The 23,172-nt window shown below is 46.0% G+C and overlaps 2 protein-coding genes across 2 annotated transcripts in view; one reads left to right on the top strand and one right to left on the bottom strand.

Annotated features, from left to right (window-relative positions):
* CHMP4B (charged multivesicular body protein 4B) overlaps positions 1-21,545 on the bottom strand; it is a 479,020-nt gene extending 457,475 nt beyond the window's left edge. Inside the window, exon 1 of the mRNA XM_069652150.1 lies at positions 21,188-21,545. Coding sequence (XP_069508251.1) covers positions 21,188-21,371 — 184 coding nt within the window. The 5' untranslated portion in view covers positions 21,372-21,545. The remainder of the gene's footprint in view (positions 1-21,187) is intronic.
* Positions 21,546-21,665: 120 nt separating this feature from the next.
* EIF2S2 (eukaryotic translation initiation factor 2 subunit beta) overlaps positions 21,666-23,172 on the top strand; it is a 238,439-nt gene continuing 236,932 nt past the window's right edge. Inside the window, exon 1 of the mRNA XM_069652149.1 lies at positions 21,666-21,805. Coding sequence (XP_069508250.1) covers positions 21,791-21,805 — 15 coding nt within the window. The 5' untranslated portion in view covers positions 21,666-21,790. The remainder of the gene's footprint in view (positions 21,806-23,172) is intronic.

The following is a 23,172-nucleotide window of genomic DNA, read 5'->3' as shown; positions in this document are numbered from 1 at the left end:
GCGATTAACCGATTGTTGAAACTACCATTACCAGAAGGCCTCAGTGAAGGCAAGAAAGGGGGTCAAAATGGTCATAGAAGGGTCCAGTAAATTCCTCTGTACAGTCTAAAGTCTTTGACCAACAGATGATTGTGAAGCTAAGGGAAGTTAATCCCGCCTCTTAAAACTGATGGCAAAGTTGGCAAGAGTGAACCCAAAGGAGGGATGCCGATAAACAAAGGGCCAAGTCTAAAGTCCCAATATACAGTGTGTTGACAAGAGTGAACTCTGCTGAGCGATGTCCGCAGTCAAATGCTTAAAAAGCCATTAAGATTCAAACATTTCGGAGATGCAATTGTGTTAAAAAAGCATAATGAACTCGAAGGAAGGAGACAAGCATTCAGAAATGGTTTGATCCTGGAAGAGGGGTATCCAAGGGCTGAACAGCCGTCACCCAAAGATTTGTGAATGCCAAAAGAGAAAACGTGCGAGTGAGCCGTAGTGAACTCGAATCTGAAATAAACCCCTTTTCTAGCGTTTAAACGTACACAGTGCCGATTCGAAGCAAGCAGAACAAGGATAATACATCAGAAAGATACATTATCAAATCGCATATATAAACAACTTTTGGAGCGGGTGGAATACTCAAAGAAACAGAATTCCTGGCAGGGGAGTACACTGGGCAGCATTAGGTGTATGAAACTAAAGTCCTGGTAGGGAAGTGTACCAGACAAATGGAAAAAGGATTGTGTGAAATAAAGAACCGTTCAGAAAGAATCCAACATTGTGAGGCCAACAAAGGTCAGCGTCTAAGTATTCGTCGTGAGAGACCCTAAGGAACGGTTCTGAAACAAACTAACTATTGTGAAAACCAAACCGGGTTCAATATGTAAATGATATCCATGCCCAGGAACACCCAAAGAATTGTTTGGAGAGAAATTGCAATTGTAAAGTTAACCAGTTGCTGTGTAAGTGTTGTGCTTGGCCAAGAGAGGCCCAATGAACCGTTTTTGAGAGAACCTAAGATTGTGAAACCAGACAGTTTTTGTGCAAGTATTTAATTTGATTTCATTTATTATTAATGTAGTGCTGAAACAAGGCCTGTAGGTATAGGAGCGCTGACAAGACACACTACAAAGAACATAAACCAACAGACTGGATGCGGGCACAAGAACCGGACAGCATGCGAGAACAAGACGAATTACCGGCAGAGCACAGTCCACGTTGAACCTGGCAAGAGAGCAGTAGGACCTTGGGTCAGGTGGAAGAGCATTCCAGCATTTGGGTGCAACATAAGGGGGAAGGACCCTTGAGCAACCCCAGTCAATTCAGCCATGGAAACATGCAAAAGAAGAGCTTTTGGATCCAAGCACACTGCGTGATGGTTACCAGACAAGCATGTTGGACAGATACACCATGCTTGTTCCACAGGCAATTCTGTGTGAACAAGTGTAAAGTAATTCTGGACGCCACGGCGAGCCAGTTCAGGGCCTTCCTAGCCTAGGAGACTTGATCTTTCTTATGCAAGCCCTCCAGTGTACAGACTGCGTTATTTTGAACAGTCTGCAAACGAACCAGCTCTCCACAAGCTTGAACAGTAGTCCACTTTAGTACCTAGAATAGCTCTGGAAATGGTGGGCTCTGGCAATGGTGGTCTGATTACTATGTGTAAGAAATGGTCTGAGTTGAGCTATAGGTTTAAGATGACATGAAGCGGAACAAATCAAATTATTGACATGCGCCTTCATTTTTAGTTCCTGGGCCAGGAAAATCCAAATGACTTGTCACTCTGGAGGGTGGCGATGGAGCAACAAGCAATTTGAAATGTGCCGAATTCGAGGCTAAGCTTATTCAGCTGGGGCCTCGTATCCATAATCATGAGCTCCGGTCTCGGGTTGTTAAGGGCAAGGCCCTTATCCATCATTCAAATCTGGATGAGAGAGTAGGCTGAGTTAATGGTTTCAGAATCTTTAGTATAGTGCCCAGGAAGGGGTATAAGGCACTGGGTATCATCAGCGTAATTCGTGCAACATACCTCATTCTGATTTAGCAGTTTGAGCAGGAGTTTGGTGAAGAGGTTGAATAAAGTGGGGGGGCTCGACATGTCACCAGGAAATCCGCAGCCATCACATTACCACTGAACACCCTAGCTGAAAAAGCAGCAGAATGTGGTAGCCTAGTGGCCAACTGTGCATGGTCAATCAGGTTGAAAGCTGCTGATTAATCTAGAAGCATTAGAAGAGACAGTTATACTCGGCCAAGAGAGGCCCAAAATACAGCTGTGTAGGATAAACCCCTCAAGGAATAAAGAACAAGCTAGAGGAAGAGAACTACCTTCTGGAGTCAAGAACCTCAGCCTTGAAGAAACTTTTGTTAGAGTTATTTTTTCTTTATGAACACTTTTCCAAACCACCAAAGGTTAAAGACATTTGTCCTTTTTCACATTACAGTTTTGGGGTGAGAGTCAGAATAGAAGTTTGCACACTGGACAGTTTTTGTTTTGACAATCGACACAGAGGGATCCTTCGTCTTGGTTTTAGGTAGGGAAAATCCACTTAGTGCGGGGACCGAGAGGCCTTTTCCCAATGAAAATCTTTAACCCAAACTATGAATGCCTTGTGTCAGACTCTCATTTCTGACTCTTCACAGTGTACAGATAATGTTGAAATATGGGTACATATATCTCAGGATCAGTGATGTACATCTTCAAAAACAGAAGGGTGACTCTGCTCTTTATGTATTGACAATGACAGTTGGGCAGCTGCCGAATAACCCCCCATGATTAAGCTTATTCATGAAGTTGGTCGATATGAATAACGACACATGGTATTTATGCTGGGCAAGGGGTATGGCGAGACAAGTCAAAGTAATGAGCTCTTCCATTGTTTTTTAGATTCATCGCCATTGTGGTTTTGAAGACTGACACAGTGAATGAGTTATCACTAGAAGATGAACATCATTCTGAATTCTTTTGATTGTAGATAAACTTAGTGATACTGTGGAACGTTAAAGAAATTAGAGAATTTAAAGTGAGACTGCCAATTTATTGATTGGAATGTTTAAAAATACGTGTTTTATCAGTTGAAACAGATTTATTTTGCAAAAATGATCCCTGGCGAATGTCCGCATTTACTGCACTGAGACAGAAACATGTTGGAGGAAATATAACCAGCCAATCTACCACTTAGGAACTAATGGGATGAATTTGTTCAACTTCACAAAGGATTTGTACAACGGGGTGCTGTTCACAAGATGGGGGCAGCCTGAGAGAGCCCCGGCGAAGGCTCTGATATCCTGGTCTCCCTGGGCATCTGATCATCAAATTGTGTTGGAGCGGTTATAGATCCCCAACACCCATAAAGTCCCGTTGGTTGCTTTGCTGTGATCAGAGAAGTGGGCACAGCGACGAGGTCTTGAAGGGCAGCCTGCGGCAACAATTGAAGCAGCAGTCTCTACTGGATCGGGAGCCGGCCGGCGCGTGCCCCACGTGACGAGGTGTGCTGCCCGGTCTCCGCCAGCAGGCGGATGCCTTAGCTGCGCTTCGATAGTGACGCCGGCCCTGGTGCGCTGCCAGCACCATGGCGCTGGTGTTCCCTCTGGACAGCTCCTGCGGTGTCATCTGCATCCCCTCCCAAATCGGAGGAAGCCTGCTGCTGGTGTGGGTGGTGCTTCGCGTGACGGTGCAGCAGGGACGTGTTGATCCTGGTGTGAGGAGGGGCCCCTGGAAGAAGTTGCACCAGACAGCGCCTGTTGAAGGGGAGATCCGTGCATTGGACTCTGGTTCCCACAAGATTTGATGCAATATCTGTCTGCACATCATATTTCTCTCTCGACATCCTTGGACACACGTGGAGGAAGAGTGCAGACCTGCTCTGAGCGGTGTGTGGCCTTTCTCTGTACAGCCCTGATGGTCATGTGTACGCTCACCCGCTCAGCTGATGGGTCCCTGGAGGTCTAGTCCTGCGCTGCAAAGATAAACTTGGAGTTCCCTTTAGGTGTTTGGGCGTTGGTGATTCTATTCAGTAATAGGATTCATTGGCCTTTGGTAATTTTTTTTTTAGCTTGAGAGTGCACGATATTCAATTCGACAGTGATCAGTCTGCGCGCCATCTATGCTGTAGTAGGTGGTTCTAGGATTTGAGAATTTTGAGGGCTGTAATGAACCATCTAGGTCTCAGGCCTCGTCTGCTAGAAAAGGTTTTGACTGGGGTGAGTGGTCCGAGTGCGTCTGAAAGCCAGAAATCAAAGTGGCGGATGGAGGGGTGTGGACGTCATGGCCAGTAGGGAATCTGCCAGGTTCAGGAGTTACTTGCTTGGACTTTCTTCCAAAGAGCGGGTTGGTGGCCCGGGGTTGCCAGGGGACTACAGTTGAAAGAGTGGAGGATGGCCGAGTGATACATCCAGATGAGTGGAGAGTGATACATCCAGACAAGTGGGTAGGGTTGCAGTGGGGTGATGAGGTCTGGAGAGCTGAAGATTGCATCTAGGGTGTGGCCTGCAGAGTGTGTAGGCTGTGAGAAACCTGAAGGTGTCTCACCCGTTAGTCCCCGGGGATCTGTCATTCAAGAGGATGACTGATCCCCGGAACCATAATTGTGACTTAGTTAATGTTAAAGGACATTTGTACCGCGCACTATCACCACCGGAGTGGTCCCCTGGCGCTCTGGTGGCTCTGAAAGAGGAAGGGAGCGAGGGTTAGTGGGAAGAAGCTGGAAAAGTGCAAGAGAGCAGTGATGTGCTGTTGGCTGCCTCAGCCCGGTGGGTTCGTTGGCTGGGCCTGGGGTGTTTTCTATCGGTAGTCGTGTACTGTTGTGCAAGTCTATGTGTGTTTTTGTTTTGTTGTTATAATGTAGTGAGGTTAGTGCGGTTTGTTGTGCTGTAGGTTTGTGGTTGTGTTTGGTTTGTAGTTTGAGCGGTGTATGCAGAGGGGGGAATTGTTAGTGCGATTGGTTAGTTGGCATCTTTATCCTGAATTGAGGCGCTGCGCTTACATAATCTCCCCAGGTGGGGTTCGGGAGCACCTCTGCGCCTCAGTTCTGATCTGGGTCCGTCCGGCCTTCAAGGTCCCTTTCACATCGGGTCCCTCATCTCCAGCCTCACTCGCAGCGCTACCTGTTTTCCTTTCCTACTCGTGCGGCTAGTGCTAGCTTCTTCACATAGGGAGTTGTTCACACAGGGAGTTGTTCACAGTCGGTACTGGGAGTTGTCTGTGTCCACTCCAGTTTAGTCGTCCCTTTTCCTTTCTGTTCCGGTTTTCAGTTTGAGTCTGTGGTGTTGAAGAGCCAGGTTTTTAGTAATTTCCTAAATTTTAGGTGATTATTGGTATTTCTCATTTCTTTTGGGATGTTGTTCCAGGTCTTTGCGGCTAAGTGGTAGAAGGAGGTGCCTCCACGTTTCTTCTTGAGGTATGGTTTTGGTTCCAGGCGGATTTCGTAGCTCGACCGGAGGAGTCTTGTTGGCTTGTCGATTGTTATTTTCTTTTGTAGGAATTTTGCTCCTTATCCACTGATTGCCCTGTGCGTTATGCACATTGTTTTGAAGGTGATGCAGTGTTTTACTGGGAACCAGTGTAGTGTTTTTAGGGCAGGAGTGGTGTGTTCTCTTCTTGATAGTTTGAGAAGTAGTCTGGCTGCTGCATTTTGGATCCGTTGTAGTTTCTTCAGGAGGTATTCTGGCATTCCGAGGTAGAGGCTGTTTGCATAGTCGATTCTTGACATGAGGGTGACGATAGTGAGTGTTTTGTGCGCAAAGGAGAGGAAAGGTAGGAGTATTCTTGCCTTGTGGAGGAGGAAAAAACATTTCTTGACTGTTGCATTTACTTGTGGTTCTAAGGTTAGGGTGTTGTCCATCAGGACTCCCAGATTTTTTACTACCTTAGATGGTGATGGTGCGGGTTCCCATTTCCGGTGGCCACCGGATGGCGATTTTGTTCTCTTGGTTTTTGGATATGATCATGATTTCTGTCTATCCTGTCTTTTTATTGACAATAATTAATAATTGAGGTCCATGTTGGGCCTGGTGTACACAACTACCTCTTTGAATTCAACCTGCACTGTTAATTTCCTATCATATGGTTATATATACACTAATGGCTCCCATCAAGAGACAGGGGACTTTGATGAACAAAAGTTAATTTGTTGTATCGACTCAAGTCGGCTGTAACTGTCCCCCGATTTCTAATGGACCAACCTCTTCAGGAAAATAAGCTTTTGTGCTGAAAGGTAACATCAAAATGTCCATAGATGCTCAGCATTCAATGTGAACACAAACAATTATTGGTGTGATGTCTGCAAATGTTCAAATTGCTCCAGTTGTTTTGAGTTAGCACGGCTAAACAGCCTCCAAGCTACCGGCGGAACTGTCATTTGCACGTAAGTTGCCAAGTTGCGACAGCCAGCCGCTACTGTGCTATGCAGCGAGCACACTTGGCTCTTCCAGGGTCCGATTCAGCCTAATTTGCATTAAAGCGCACCCGAGAGGATTTATTAAACAAACGGGCTTCTGGCCAGAAGGCAAAAACAATCTTTGCTTGGATTGAAAACAATTTACATAGCGTTTTTCTATCTGTTTTTGCTGCTTGCTGTGCCAACTGAGAAAACCCAATAGCCAGAGGAAATGCCTGATGGGTAACTCCTGCAAAGATTAATCTTCGTTATATGATCCCATTATTAACGTCATTCATTCATTAATGTCCCAATTTTGTCAGGAACCCCAGAGAATTCGACACCCCACAGAAGATAGTTACATGCTCCATTAACAGCTCCCTAAAGGAGGCCTTGAGTAACCAATCATCCAGGTACGGAAACACCTATATCCCCCCGGCACAAAGGAGTGCCACCACCGGGTCCAACAACTTCGTAAATACCCTAGGAGCTGTCTTCAGACCTGAGGCAAGGGCCCAGAACTGGACACATCTGCCCAGAAAGAGAAATCACAGATACTTTCAATGCAATCTCCAAACAGGCACGTGAAAGCACACGTCCTGGAAATCCAGGATCATCAAAAAGTCCAAATTCTAGCTCAATGGGATGATCCGCTGCGGGCTCTACATCTTGATATGCAGAGTATGCAAGAATTCGTTCAGCCTCTTGTGATCCATGATTAGCCTGAACTTGCCACGCCCTGGTCCTCGCCATCCTTGGATCCTCCTGGATTGCCCCTTTCTTTGAAAGTGCCAGGACACTGGATGAGGGCCAAAGCACGAGGTGAGACAAATTTGATCCGGTAGCCCCACTCAACAATCCTGTTCACCCGCAGGTCGGAAGATAAGGCCTTCCATGCTGGCCGGAACCAATGGAGTCTGCCCCACAACACATTTGGTGTCCGTCAGGACTTTTGCAGAGGTGCCAGAACAAGGGATTTGACAGACTCCTCTGGACTGACTTCCACCAGAAGGCTTACAAAATATGTCCCCTGAACATCAAATGACTCTGAAACCTCTTATGGCTGCCAGAAGCCCCAGCCTGGGGGCTTAACCTCAAATCGAAGACAAAGTTTCTTAGCATGCTTATCTGCCTTGAAGACAAAATGCACCCTCTCCACCGGAGAATCACCAGGCAACATCTTGGCATCAAATGGGATTTTCTTTCTTTTTTTTTTAGACCACCAGCTTCTGATGCCAATCAGAATGCCAGTCCTGGAGGTGCAGGGGGCGTTCAGCCATTACATCAGCTCCCATGGTAACCGCTACACCACGAACCCCATCATAGGTGTGAGACAAAATCCACAGGGATCTGTTACCCAGGTGGGTAGGACACGGCCATTGCTATTGGAGCCAGTTCCTGGGGGTTGACCAGTGCGGGAGGTACACCTGAATGATGTGTCCTCTGGGAGTGGAAGCGGGTTCACCGACAGATGAGACGCGGTACCCCCTTCCATGCAACACCTTTTCCCCATCCTACCCTATAGGATATTCAGAGGTTCCAACCCCTGCTCCCCTTTCCCAATACGAACACTTTCCTACACTGCGACAGACAACGAACTAACACCTGAGCCCTTTACCTGACATGTCCCGACACAAGGGTCAGGTAGAGTCAGGCAATTGACAAAAACTATGCACACCCAACAGCCCTTTCCCTTCCCCACAGGGATAAAAGGTGGAGCACGAAAGCACACTTCGAGCAAGGCCGACTGCACGAGGAAGCAACTAATTTGAACCAGCAGTTCAAACGGAGGTTAAAGGCGGAGAGACCTGGAGGGAAGACAAGGAGGGAATTGCTATTGCCCTTTTGAATTCTAACCTGTAAAGCCTCTGAAAGAGAAATCATAAGACTTGGAAGTCCAGCTGGCATGTGGTGTGACAGGTGTCAACTGCACACAGAGCCCTCCCACGTTGATAGCCAAAGCAGGGAGAAGCGATTGCCACTGTGGTGCCGTCCTTGTTTCCCTAGACAAGAAAACTCCCACAGCACAGCCGGTGAGTTGGAGAAGACATAGTGAAACCGAACTGTGCTGGGTCTAAAGTTATAAGCGGCAACCTTGTTGAAAAAGAACTTCTGTAATTGAACTTTAAAAAAACCCTAGTAAAAGGTTCAGAAGCAGAGTGGTCAGGCATCGCGGGGGCGCTCATTCGAAGGACTCTGACTGAAGCCTTTTTTGGGGTTTGTTCTGTTGGAACTACGAAGACCAAGAGGCCTTAGGAGAGGCTAGTGTAGGGTGTCAAAGTGATCCTACGCTCAAAAGTAGGACTCATGAGAGAAAACTGATTGTACTGTGACACTAGCAAACGTGAACCCGACGGAAGGATGCCTGCGAATTGAGAACTGGCAAGCGTGAACCTGGCTGAGGGATGTCCACAATGGATATTTGGTGAAAAGGACATTGAGGGTGTTAAGTGATACGTTTTTGAGTGAAAGGCTGATTGAAGGAGGGTAACGTCGCAAAAAGGATCAGAGCCCGGCTGAGGGGAATCCAAGCGGTGAGGAGCAGTCGCCCATGGTGATAAGATTGCCAAAGGAACTTTGGGTTGTTAATTTGGTACAGCCGGCCTTCTATGGAAAGAGACTGTTGCAGGAAAAGAGACTTGGCCCCCGGGAGGTCGGGCGTCATTGAAAGGAACTGTAGCCTTGTGCTGGCGAGGCCCAGGAGTGTGCTGCGGTCAAAGGTCCTGCTTTGTCCCGTGCTAAGAATGTGGGGAAGGGAGACGCAGCCATACCATCCTGACTTATTTGGTGAACACTTCTTTCTTTTCTTGAGAACATTATCCCACACTATTTTTGTATCTTAGTTGTAAGGATTTGCAATCGTTTTTTTAGTATAGGCCCTTTTTTACTTGACAAGACGCCACTAGGACTGCTTTCTTATTATTTGATGGTTGTAGCTTGCTCTCATCTTAGATTTAGGTTAGGTGTTTTTCTCACGCATTATACAGCTTAATAAACACCCTTGAACTGTGATCACTTGTGTCTGTCTTTACAGTTGCCACCATGATTTCCTTACATAGGCCCACTCCGATAGGCGCTCCACCTGCAAATACATAGCTTGCAGCAGGGGAGCACAGTCCGCTCCTTCCTCCACAAGCTGAGCCAACTTCTGAAAAACACCCAAAGCAGTCTCAGCTATTTCGGAGGCCTACATCGCAAGCCCAACAGGCCATGTGTGCCCCCTGCGTAAGACCTTTTCAGGGCCTAATTCACCTTTTTACTGACAGGATCCCAAACAGCCACCTCCTCAGCACCTGTGGTAGAGTAGCCTCCTCCCCATGTAAGGGATAAAGTTTAGCCATAAAACGAGGAACTTCCACCTTTTCAGGCTCCTGCCAGCGCTTGAGAACTTCCTCCAGAATCTTAGGATGCAACAGCAGTCCTGCCCGGATTGTTATGTTTAAACTTGTGTAGAGGAGACCTGGATCCAAACAACACATTAGGCACAGGGGGTGGTTGATTAAACCCCATGTATTCTGCCACCTGCGCCAACATAGCAGCCAGCGCCTCTTTATCCAGATACTATCCCTTAGGATCGTCTTTATCAGCTTGCACTGCAGTGGAAGACGAAGAGGACTCTCGGTTAGAAGAGGAAGCAGATGACAGCCCCAGAGACTTGGAGCGCCTGGACTTCTTTCACACATTTGCCTCCCTCGTGGCGGGCCTTTCTGCAAATGCGGACCAGCAGACAGCACAGGAACCATCTTATGCTTGGAGGAGGTACACTGTACGAGTCTGTTGAGGAGGAGAGGGAACTTGCTGTATCACCCTCCTCCCCACATGCTTCAGTTTACACCACCTTTTTCCAGGAGCCATGGCAGTCTAGTACAACAGGTACACCCATCAGCAAAACGTCTGCAAAGCAGCAACAGAGACCAACAAAACCTGCAGCAGGACACCAAAAGCAGAACACAGCAAAAGACCAGAAGCCAAATGAACTGAAGCAGCGCACATTAAAAGAAGGCAGCAAGGACAAAAAGGTGTAACCAGTGTGAAGCAGCCCATGCCATGGCCACCTCCCCCATGCACCTGGGCCACCACATGACCAGCTAACCCACAGGCAGCCCTGAGGGGTGCAAGCACCCACCAGCAAGAAGCATGGCAAGACCGTCCCACAGCCCCCTCCAAACAAACGGGAGCGCCTAGCGGGGGCCCGTGTCAACACACAATGGATATAGGTCTAACTCGGCTCTGTTTCATATGCCATGCTCATGCATTTTATTAAGCAGGAACCTTGCAGAGACACAAGGACCCAGTTGCCTCAGCAAGGGGGCTAGGGAGACCAATATCCCAACCCAAAAGCACCCTGAAGCCCAGCAGGGAGTGCAGTGGAAGTTATAGGTGACCCTCCAAGCCCAGCAGGGAGAGGAAACAACTGTGCGGCAGGTGGCACAGCAAGCCACCCAAGATCCTGACAGGTAGGCAGGAAAAAAAACAATTAACATGTTGTGGTGGCATGAGAGTGTTGTAAACTCTAGAGGGGTGGGGCAGGTATGGGTTTTAGATAAAAGATAGAATGGATTCCTGAGATGGAGGTTGGGAACCTCACAAGTACTGGGACGAGGAAGAGGGATGTGGAGATAATGAACCGTAGTTATGGTAGCCACTGTCAAATTGTAGTCTTACTTTTATGTTGGTGGCCTGTTCCCCTTACCTTAAGTAACCAAGCTGCCTCAAGTCAGTCCCCAGAAAGCGTCACATACTACACATTGCAATTCCCGACACCTCTTTTAGTGGATCAGGCTTCCCGGGTACACGGCCTAGAGACCACAAACGGGTTTTGTTTAGAAAAGTCAGGTCACCCTATGCTAGCGAATGGCGTCCCTATAGCACAGAGGTATGGGGAGGAACCACGCTTTTTAGTTATAGCTAGCATGCAAGTTGAAGATAAACCTCAGTTGTGAGTGCGGGGGCGATGGGGTGGTCAGGGGTAAAATGCATTGAGGCTCTGCAGCTTCTGCTAACCACTTTAAAGTGGAAATTGGTTGGGTGGGCTATAATTTGCTTGGAATTTAGATTTTGTTTATGCAGGGCTCGAAACTGAGGTGAGCTGAGAGCGATTTAGCGTAGAAGAGCCAGGTTATCTAGACACCAACAGCCACGAGGAAATACTTGGGCTCCCCAGGCCAACTGCTGCTGACCAAATTCATGTGAATTTAACTCTGTGCACTGGGAACAATTTATAAATAAAATTGGGACACCCCTATACAATATTTACAGTATAGAGGGTCATAAATAATGGACAAAATTATATGTGTGCAACCAATGTGGACATTAGATTTGCAGAAGGCTATTTACTAGCTCCTCGTTCCCCTAGTGGTAGCTCCTGGTTACTGGTTGATGCTGGATACCTAGCAGCTGATTTTAGATCACACTTATCCAATCTTAATTTCAATCCCTGTTATGGCAATACATCATAATGGCACTCTGGTTTGCCCTGAATCATGCTGTGCCCATTGTCTTCGTGAATCCTTGCCTACATTTTTTGTTCCCTTGCAACATTATGCGCCTTACTGACTTCTGCATCTGTTTTCACTGTCCCCTCTGCTTTTCTGTTCTTTTAACTGTTTTACTCTGTTCACTTCTCCTCCCCCTCTTACTTTTTTCTTTGCACTTACTCTATCTGAATGGTCATTGGACCTAGTATGATAGTACTTTGTCTCCCCCCCCTCCTTATTTGTTATCCCCCCCTCCAGCACTATCCGAAATGTCATCAGGCCTAGTACGATAGTTGCTTGTTTTGTTCATCTCCCCCTTCTCCTCCCATCTCCCTCACCCTGTGTAATTCTCTGGCTCTACCATAAATGTCGTCAGGTCTAGTACGGTAGTCGCCTGTCTGTTTCCCCATTTCCTTCCTATATGTGTCTTAGCGCTTACACTATCTGAAATGTCGCTAGGCCGAGTATGATAGTTATTTTCACATTCTTATTTATCATGGCCTGTAAGAATGATATTCTATGTTCCCTTGTTCCCTCCCTTGTCATGAAGCGCTTTGGACACACATTGCGGAGAGCTGCGAGGAGGTGCAGTCTGGCAGAGAACCCGGAGTCTTTTTTCCTGCTGCCTGAGTCTGTTTCTGCCTTTCATCAAGGCATAGGGTTTAAAAACCCATTTTGGCCGCGGAGCGGCCGCGGAGAGCTGCGAGGAGGTGCAGTCTGGCAGTCTGGCTGCTGGCGTGCTGGTTGTCTGTCTCCCCCCCGACTGCTCCCTGCAAAGCTCACCCAAGTACAAGATCCCAAGCACTTAAGAACTCAATAGAACATTCCTACGACTATCCTAGTGTAATCATGGAGAAGCCCGCCCTGATAGAAAAGTCGGAGCTGGGGCATACTGTGCAAGAAGAAGCCGGCCGCGTTTTGAGAAGTGGCCTTCTCACACTAAAAACACAAGAGGAACCACTTGTGCGTAACAAACTAGAACCCAAACATAAAATGAAGAAATCACAGCAATTAGAGACGCATGCTCTCTCCCCTCCGATCCCCCCCCCTCAGATCGCCCTATCGGCAGCAGCATGACCTACCCTGGAGAGGAGCTGTGCCGCCGCCTGCAGGATCTGTTGGTGAGGGAGAGCGGCGGTCGTCAGAAGGGAGTCCGCCCCTCGAGATTGTTATCGTGCCGCCGGCGTCCGGGCCGGCAGGTGGGGGGGGGTGCGAGAGACGGCGAACGTTGAGCCCCACTGTGTAGAGGACCCGTCGCCGGGGGTTGGAGGGCTGGAGGCGGGCCCTATCCCAGCGAGCCCGAGGCTGGTTCCGAAGCTCCAGGAAATGGGGAGAGGCGAGCCTGTGCCTGAGAGTGACCGCGTCACGCCCTCTTGTGGCAGATTGGTGCCACTACAGGGTGAAATGTATACAGAAGTAGCAATAAGGACAAACTTAACTACAGATAAAGGACTGAAGGCCTTCTTTGAGACAATAAGTGAGAAGAAATACACTGGGTTGGAAAAAATTGACCTTTGTAGAAAATTAAAAATTGAAAGCGAGGTTCACCCAAGGACTATAAGAGCTGCCCTACCCAGCCCTGAATTATATTCGATTGGATATGGAGACCAAAACTGCCCAAACACAACTATATCATACCTGGAGGATCCCGAAGTAGAGGTAACTGATGATCTGAATATCCTGAGAGAACATCATTGGGCCAAGTCAAACACTTATTCAAATACAGAAGCATACAACGGATTCAAGTCCAAATCTATTCTGACTCACTCCCCTACTCCCCGAAAAGAGGAGGAGGCAAAGTCAAAACCTCAAATCAAACGATATTGTTATAAATCAGAACATACAAAGCCTAGGAGAAAAAAAATTAAAGCCAACTGGCTCATCAACACCCAATAACAGATTACCAAACAAGACTCAGACGAAAAAACCAACTAATACAATAACTTCGACAAATAACCCGATTGAAAGGTTTTTTGAAAAATTGGGAAAGATTCCGCCGACTAACCGGTTTGAACTATCGGATTTGGAAATCTTGCAGGGAATCCCCCCATCCCCTCGAAAAATCGTACCTAAACAACCGGCCTCAGCACACTGCCTGGGAAGCACTGGTTACTCACCCCAAACACGCTGGCATTACAACTTCCCTACGTCACAACAAAAAACCGAACCACTTAACGCCAATACAGATCTCAGACCCTCGGAGCGAAACTTGGAAAACAACGTGGAAAAGAGAGAAAAAAGCGCCTCTGGCCAACCAGCTATAACCATGCACAGGGAAGAAAAACAATTAGATCTTGGCTTACAGTCAGCTCCGACTGAAGGAAGAAACTACGATGAAACACAAACGGTAGACCTCATTATGAGCGAAACACTATTGTCCCCATCTTTAGGCCTGGCAGATAAATCGGGCAAAGCCGAACCATCAAATAAATCCATTGCGGCGAAAAAAAAGAAATGGAACCAAACTCAATGATGGTCCAACTAGATCATCAGAGAAAATGTGAAGAAATTAAACTGGCGGAGGCATTATTAAACTATAAAAACACGTTAAAAATCAGAGACATCTCCTGGCGGGATTCTGATCTCGAAACAAAGAAAGGATGTTGATCAAGCAGAAGCTTCACGATCATTACTCTCTACTCCATATAAAGCTAAGACAGAAAGCGAAATGCATAAAAAAAAGACACCAATTTACCTACCAAAAGCACTGACATACTACCAATTATGTCAGCCGTCACCATTGCGCTTGCACCATTTGGGAAGCTATATGAAACCATCAACGATACGTTAAAGGATCATACCTCATTAATAGCGGCATGCAACTCAAAGCTAACCCATCTCGAAGGCTACATAACAGCCTTAGAAGCTTGGAAGGCAAGTACAAACGATCAAAGCACCATGACAGACAATCCTGAGGTATTCCACTTCAAACATTAATTAGTGAACGTGAGCACTCAAACGAATCCGAACGAGACTAAAAGAAAACATAAATCAGAAAACAAAATGGCAGACGTATATTCGATGACCTTTGACAACACGGGCGTTAGATCGCCAAAAAGAGCAATAAACTCACATGCCAAGTCGGAAGACACGGAAAATACATGCAAAAATCAAACCGATGAGGTTCAATCCAGAACGCGAACCGAAGTGAGCAGTAAAAAACCGCTGAGACAAAAGGTTCAAAAAAATCAAGCATCAGCGAAAGAAAAAACCACAAAAGCTCTCTTTGCACAGAAGATACAACCAACAGAAAGTACCTTAAACAAGCTTATGACCAAATGGATAACGGTGAACGACCAAAAACCAAAACCTACGGAGAACGAGTCCTACCAGATTAGTGAAGATGAAGAGCAGAGAAGAGCCACTGAAGACAACTCGTTGGACCTATCCAACCTAAGCGTCTACTCCATTGAAACATCGGAATCAGATATTCCCAGACCATCTACAAAATAAAGAAAGGTATCCTTTCTGGACGATAATCTCTTGCAACATGACTCAAAAGACCCACACCATCAGATCCAAAAAAAAACACCAACAAAAAAGAAAGATAAAACTGACAACCTAAGTAAGGGAAGTCGTCAAATTACCCCAGAGAGGAAAACGCTTTTTCGCCTAGGAAACTCAAAGATCAACAAAACTGAATTAAAGCACGGAGGTACCGAGGATTCTTATTTAAGGATACACAAGGAAAAACGCAATGTTGAAAGATTTGAAGAGACATCAAACAACGAATCGCGGCATAGACAAAAGTCTCCGACTAGTCAAAGTGACACAGATAAAAAGGCAAATGCACCAACACACAGAACATTGAGTCACAGGTGGGACGAAAACAGACGAAGACATAAATCCGGGGACTCAGCTGGTTCAAATCGAAGACTTTTGGCCTTGCCCACACAACAAAACTCCACGCGTACATCCAAAATCTTCACTCAAAAGAGTCATGCGTCACGTACGCTGAAGCTTTAAAGATGCGACAAAACGGGAGAAAAAATCATCCTCAATAGAAGAGCAACGATGAAGCTCCTCGAAAATATTCACAGAGGAGATCAAATCAGAAGTGCGGATATAAAAATAGTGGAATTCGCACAAAAAGCTAGGACAGATAGCATCTTTCTGCACATCACGTCTCAAACAGTGAAGAAACTCCTGCTCCAGGCGGCAGGTGAACTGTTTAAAAGAGGGTACCCCCTAAGGGAAACCACATCTGAAGAAAGAGGTCATAGGAGTGCCCACCCACATGCATCGAAACTGGAGCGCAATTGCGAGACAAACGGAAAAGATAGATGGAAATCAGCTCTGATTACCCCGGAAGGGACAGACACTTCCAGCTCAAAGAGAAAATCACACCGAACACCAGAGAAGAACGAGCGAAAAAACGAAGACAAAAGAAACACAGTGCGAGAAATTACAAGGCAATACAGCCCAGACACCAGAAGAGATAAAGGAAGAGTAAAGAGTATTGACAATTTTGCTACCACGGGAAGGTGGAAAACGCAGGAGGAGTCCTTAGTAAGTAAATCAAACAGACAACCGAGGGGCCCGCCCTCGAGATCGGGCATAAGGGAAACAGAAACGCGTAACAATCGAGAAAAACCCCCGATTTTAAAGCACGCTGACAAGGTGGAAAAAGATCCCAAAAAATGGGCTTGGATTCCGTCCGTATTGACACGCTATGTGAAGAAATAGCAACCAAACCGCCCTCCGGCGAGGACTGGAGGAGACTCATCAGAGCGAATGCAAGGCATACAGAAGAAGCAGCAAATGATCACTATTGGCTCTTGGAATACAAGAGGCCATTCCCATCTGACCAAGCCCGGAGAGATAAATCTTGGCCAATTTGACCTAATAAGTTTACAAGAGACCTGGCTGCTCTACCCACCCAGCTTGGACGGCTACGAAGTACTTTTATCTCCTGCTCAAAAAGGAGACAAAGGCCGACCTGTATCAGGCCTCTTAACAGCAGTCCGATCAGGGGGTACCTTACGGATAGTCCACAATCTGAGTTTGTCCTTGGCAATCCAGGTAACATTACTGAAATGGGAAAAAGAGGAAACATCCCAAGGAAAACTCAGACACGACCTCCTTCTTCTCTTGAACATCTATTGGAACCCATCAGAAACCAAAACAAACGATTTTCTAAACATCGTGGAAGAAATACTGACCGACGTTGCTGAAATTTATGATGTGGACCATATTTTGATATGCGGTGACCTGAATGCCACCTGTCCAGGTCACAAAGCATCAAAACCACCGCAAAATACAACAAATCCATGCTCAATCGCTCGCGGTTGCGCTTGGTCGGAGTTGATGAAATCCAGAGACTTGTACAACTTGAACTCTTTAGAAGTTGCCAGCACCACCACCCCTACATGGGAAAGCGAAGGAAAGAAAAGTACCATCGACTACATTTTCGCCTCCAAAGAGCTATACTCTACAATCACGAGCTTTAAGGTAGTGAAAACCACCAGCAGTGATCACAACTTACTATCTGCAACGTGGCCAGTAAGAACATAGGTGACCACGGCAATGCCTTATAAGCTCGAAGCAAACGCACAAGGGAGCCGGCTGAAAATGACATCAGATGTCTTAATTGACATTACAACATCCTACTACAAACAAAGGTCTATTAAAGCTACCCCTGAAAAATTGGCCTACTATCCTCTTCTCATTCCACATCTACGCCCAATGCAAAAGAGAAGACCGGAAACAACTCATCTGCACAAATATAACGAAGAGCTGAGGATAAAGAAATCCTCCTTACGGAAGATAATACGACAAGCAAAACGATATCCAACACAATCAAATCTAAAATCGGCAACTATACAAAAAAAAGGCTACAAAGCATGGCTCCAATCAGTGCGCTGGAAATTATACCAAGAAGACGCTGAATCCATGTTGAGAACAGTGTGTAAAAAGAATTCACAAGACTTCTGGAAACTAATCAAAACCAATCAGGCTACCACAGATATGACCATCACCAACAGTGTCCCAGAAGAGAAATGGGTAGAACACATCACTGAACTATTTAAAGAACCTACAATACCAGAAACCGTAGTGGAAAAACCAAATACATCGCAATGGATAACTTGCTCTGAGCAGGCTATTCTGGAAAAGATCTACAAGTTAAACAACTCTCGTGTACCTGGCCCAGACGGAATATCCAACACTCATCTAAAACAGGACGCAAAAGCCTGGGCACCGCTAATAACAGAGATTTTCCGAAGATGTAGGAACACAAGACAAATTCCTGACACGTGGAGAACAGCAAACATCGTTCCCATCTACAAGAAGGGCCCGAGAGATGACCCGAAAAACTACAGGCCGATAGCACTTTTGGATGTGCTTGGAAAACTCTTCGGCTCCTTGGTGCTAGACGAATTCCAGGCATGGCAAAAGGAGGCTAAAATGGCAGACCCATTTCAATCGGGTTTTGAAAAGAACCTAGGGACCTCCGTCAATATTATGCTGATCAGCATCCTGAAGTCCAAAGTCCTAGAAGGACAACCGAGAATCTTCATTGCTACGATCGATTTGGTCCAGGCCTTCGACCGTGTCAATAGAGGTAAATTATGGACGAAACTCGAAAAACAAAACTGCCCACTATTTATCCTGGAACCAATTAAGGCCTTGCATAGCGACACCTCCGTCAGAGTCCGGCTTAACGCAGCAGGCTCGTTGTCTACAATCATAAAGACAGCGAGAGGTGTCAAACAGGGGTGCCCTCTGGCACCAGCATTGTATAAAGCATACATGGCGGATATAGTGGACGCAGAAAACGACACCCGTTCATTTCCTCCTCAAATAGGTAAGCAGAAAGTGACACGTCTGCTTTACGCGGACGACATTCTTTTATTTGACCAAATGCCCGTTGGGCTCCAGAGACAACTGGATAGCCTATCCTGCTACCTAAAGAAAAACGATCTGGAACTTAACACCTCAAAGACCAAAATAATGATCATGGAAAAAGGATCTAAACAGAGTAGACGCCCCCAGTGGTTTGCAAATTCAGAAAAACTGGATACAGTAAAGAGCTTCACATACCTGGGGGTCAAACTATCGTGCAGCAGAATTGAAATAACAATGCAAGAACATCTATTCTCCAAGGCAAAAACACTAGCAGCACAAGCCTTATCTTTGGAACGTAAATTCGGCAAATTCTCAATCCTGCCAATAATAAGATTCTTCAAAGCAAAAGCCACTCCAGCTCTAACCTACGGAGCAGAGGCAATGCCTTATCTGCCGAAAACACTGTGGGCAAAACTGGAAGGAATATTTTGGCGGAGAGTGCTCCGATTGCCAAACTCCACCCTGGTAGCAAACATTCGACGGGAATTAAGTTTGCAATCATTGAAATCAGTGGTAGAGAGAAATAGCTTATTGTTCCTGGGAAAGATTCTAAGGCACCCACGACCAAAAATCCTGGAAATCATTTTTGCAGAAATGAAGAGCGGCCAAAATCGAATGCTAACAACATGGTACAAAAACCTTCTAGATCAAGCTGCAAATATTGGTTGTTCTGAATGGGAAATCGAACGCATTCCTGGAAAAATAAAGAAAAAATTAAAATTACAAGATTGGATCGAAACCCTTGAAATAGCTGATGAACACACAACTTCGGCCCATCACACAACCAACACACAAAAGCTGGACGATGTAAGAAACTACTTAAAAAAGTTCCCAGACAAAAGACTGCGTACAATCTTTCTGAGAGCTCGCTTAAACATCCTGAAGACAAATGAGATCCTTTACACCAGGAAACAATCAATGACCAACAAGTGCCGTTTCTGTGCAAGTGGGGACACCGAAACTCTTAGACATCTACTCCTTCACTGTCCTGGTACCAACAACCCCAGACAAACCTATCTTCACCCACACAGATCAAAGCTCCAGACCATAAGGGAAGAGGATTGGTGGAACAAGCTTATGAGTGGGGATTCAATTTCACTGACTATAGCAACTGCAAAATTCCTGGACAGTTTGAAATTAGAAGAAAAGGACACTTGAGATCAAAACGAAAAACAGCATCTCCTAACCTAGAAGAAACAGTACCCTAAAGAATATCATAAAGAAGAAACAAAATAATTAACGATCTTAAGAAGCACCCCACAACAGAGTGAAGGAAAAGATCTTGTAAAAATTGAAATACAATTAAAATACAAGTAAAAAAAAAAAAAAAAAAAATTGTGGAAAAGGTGCTATATAAATAAATCATCATATCACATTGATCTCATATTTCACATCACCCATGCCACTAGAATGAAGCTTAGACCCACAGAGAAAACTTGGTCTAGCCGGGCAGTCAGTCTCCTTGACTCGCATACTCACCCGACAGCCCATCACAGCACCCACACACAAGTCAGTACTCCATGGGTCGCTAGCAGGGACTTAGCCACCCGAACTTACCTTTGTACCAGCTAAAATTCACACACGCATTCTAAAATCCTCTTATCAAATTCTCATACCTCGACTTCGATCCTCCAAGAAAAGACCTATAGCACTTTGAAGCCATACCAATGGCACAAGGTGGTATTCAAATATATCACATTACATAGCGTCAGATCACTTGGTCGTGATACTATGTATTAGTGTTCTCCATTATGCAGTTTCTAGGGAGGGTTGTGATCAGTACAGGGGATGAGCCGTTACGGTGCGGTGATACGTCAAAAAACGTGCTGCTGGCGGATCGCTCCCTCCCATAGACACAGGGGCCAGCACATGACTGCCCAGGTCCTACTGCCTCAAAGATCTTTCAGGAGACTGGGCATGGAGCCTGCCTAGTCTTCTAAAAGCAGTCTGCTCGTTACATTGCACACACGTATAACTCGTTCTCAACTGAACTTTCAGAAGACTCAGCACTGCAGTTAGGAACTGCCAAATCCTTACATACAGTGTTGCAACTGTAGAAACTAGCATTCATGTCATTTAATTTACAGACATCTCTTTACTAGGGTGAATATTGTGATTAATCAAAACAAATGGTCAATTATTCACTTGAAAGGGCTTATTACTGAATCTCTGTAATACGTTTAACATTTAACATTGTGGACATTATGTTCCCATAATGCTCTTTGCTTTTATGCAAATCACTAGGATTGGGTTCATGAAGAGATGCTGTGTTCCTAAGCCTGGCAAGGGCCCACGCCCCATGGGCCAGACCCCTCCTTCCCACAACCCCGCCAAAGAGGTGACAGTTACCCCCCCCCCACCCCCCAAAATGTCCATGTCCAGAACTGGCTGTGATCACGTTTCACCTACACTTGGGCCCCTACGTCATGGATTCTTGCAGCACCTACTATTCATTATGATAGGCATTTGTGTTGCTGATGTTCCAGAGTACTCTGCTCTCACCTCTCTTATTCTTAGTACCATGTTTCTTTGCGCTCTGTAACTCCTGTTCGATTTTTTTTTCCAGAAACTCTTGCTTCTTGCTCAGCATTTCCTCGGTATCCCGCAGGCGTTGAATGGCTTCCTGAGGTGTTGGACCCTTGCCCGATTTCCCGGCCGTGCCGAAAAGCTTCCCAAAAACCGACATGGTGCTTCCTAGTAGGGTAGTGCCTAGTTTCCATCCGAGAAACGGAACTTGGCAACGCTCCGCCAGCCCGTCATCACGTGGACTGCACGTTCGGAGGTGTCTGGGAAGTCAGGTGCCTTACGTTGCGCACTTCATCAACGTGTCGTTGACACGCCCGTCAGAAAAACGTAATCACGCTGTGCAAAACGTTAGTTTCCGGTGTCCTGCGAGTCTGCGCGCCGGAACTTGGTCATTTTGCCTTTTGCACGCTTGCGTTTTCTGTGTCGGAGGGGGAGATGGCTTTCTGATGCAAGAAGGTGGAAACGGTGGCGCGAGGCAGTAGCAAGCGGGACGGAAAGACCGAGGTGTTCTGATCGGAAGGATCAAGTATAGAAACAAGTCTTGTTAAGAGAGCGTTGAAGACCGGCAATACCCCCAACATGTCAGGGGACGAGGTGAGAAGACATACCCCGTGGTCTGAGGCGTTGCCATGAACCACTACCCTTTTTGCTCATGTAAGAGTGTGTGTCTGTACCGCCCATCTACGGAATTCTTATTTTCAATAGCCGTACTTGTGTACTTTGTAATATTCGGAGGTGGATCCAGCCTCACCTTTCCGGTGATTCTTGAAAGTTGGTATTGAGTGGTGTCATTCCATTAAGCCTCGTGCGCTCTCGTATCGACCTTTCCCCCGAGCTCAGGAGGATGCTGAATTAGCATTACACCGTCTTTTGACTATTAGATGGTTCTTTCATCCCGATCCGAGGCTTTTCCGTTTCTACTCATTGAGCAGTGAAACCTCTGTCTTCATCGTAGTGCTTCGTTGATGGTGAATGCGTCAAGCTTTTGGCCTCTACTACGTTTGCTGCTACTGACATCACGTAATGACTGTGTAAACTGCCCTTTGGGCTGAAAAATTTGACAGGCTCTTGCCGCTGCACCACTTGCTATCGGAGTGACGTGATGCATCAAATACCTTCTGCTTCAAAGTGGGAGGGCTCCAGTCCTCCTTGGCTGGTGCCGCCCATTAGGAGTAGTACCTACATATCTGCTGTTATTTTACCTATATTTGCTGATGCATCGCTGTCATGATTGAGTTATTATTAAACTACGCGTTACTCTGTCAATTTCACTGAATACCCTTGAAATGACGGACACTCACACTTTATAGTGGTTGATTGAGGACTTATTGGGTGTCTTGGCCCACTGGCTCTTTCACCAACATAACAATGGCAACACAATCTTCTTCCCAGGCATTTTTCCCTTTGCATTCCATGTTCCACCTCCTTGCAGCTAAGCTGAAGGTGTCACATGGAGCACAGCATCCCATATTGATGACACAAAAAGATATTACACACCTCCCATCTTTATACATAACAAAACCATTATAGATTAAAACATAACCATAGAAAGAACACTGCACAATTTGAAACTTAACAGAATTAATCTAAAGAATATAGAAATAAGAACATAGGACGTGTGTAATGAATGAAAAATGATGTGACGAATTGCAGCATTACAAATATGTATGTATGGTGGCTAAAACCCGCAGGATGGATGCACACAGCAGTTACAAATGTTGACAGTGCTACTTCACATAATCTTTTAAATACAAAGGCTTACCACAAAAACGTTTTGCGCGTTTAGCCACTTTACAATGCATCAAAACTCCTTCCTCATGCTATTGCTTCTTCCATTCCCTTTTCCTGCACTTACATCCACAGATAATGTTTTAAAACTTGTGCACACTATTCACATTTCACACTCTACCATCTGAGACCTTAACAGATCCACGAATTTTCCCAATGACTTGTATAGGTTT

Source organism: Ambystoma mexicanum, chromosome 3p (assembly GCF_040938575.1).
Source record: "Ambystoma mexicanum isolate Mex_15411 chromosome 3p, UKY_AmexF1_1, whole genome shotgun sequence".
Lineage (NCBI taxonomy): Eukaryota > Metazoa > Chordata > Amphibia > Caudata > Ambystomatidae > Ambystoma > Ambystoma mexicanum.
This window is presented reverse-complemented; position numbering and strand designations above follow the sequence as displayed.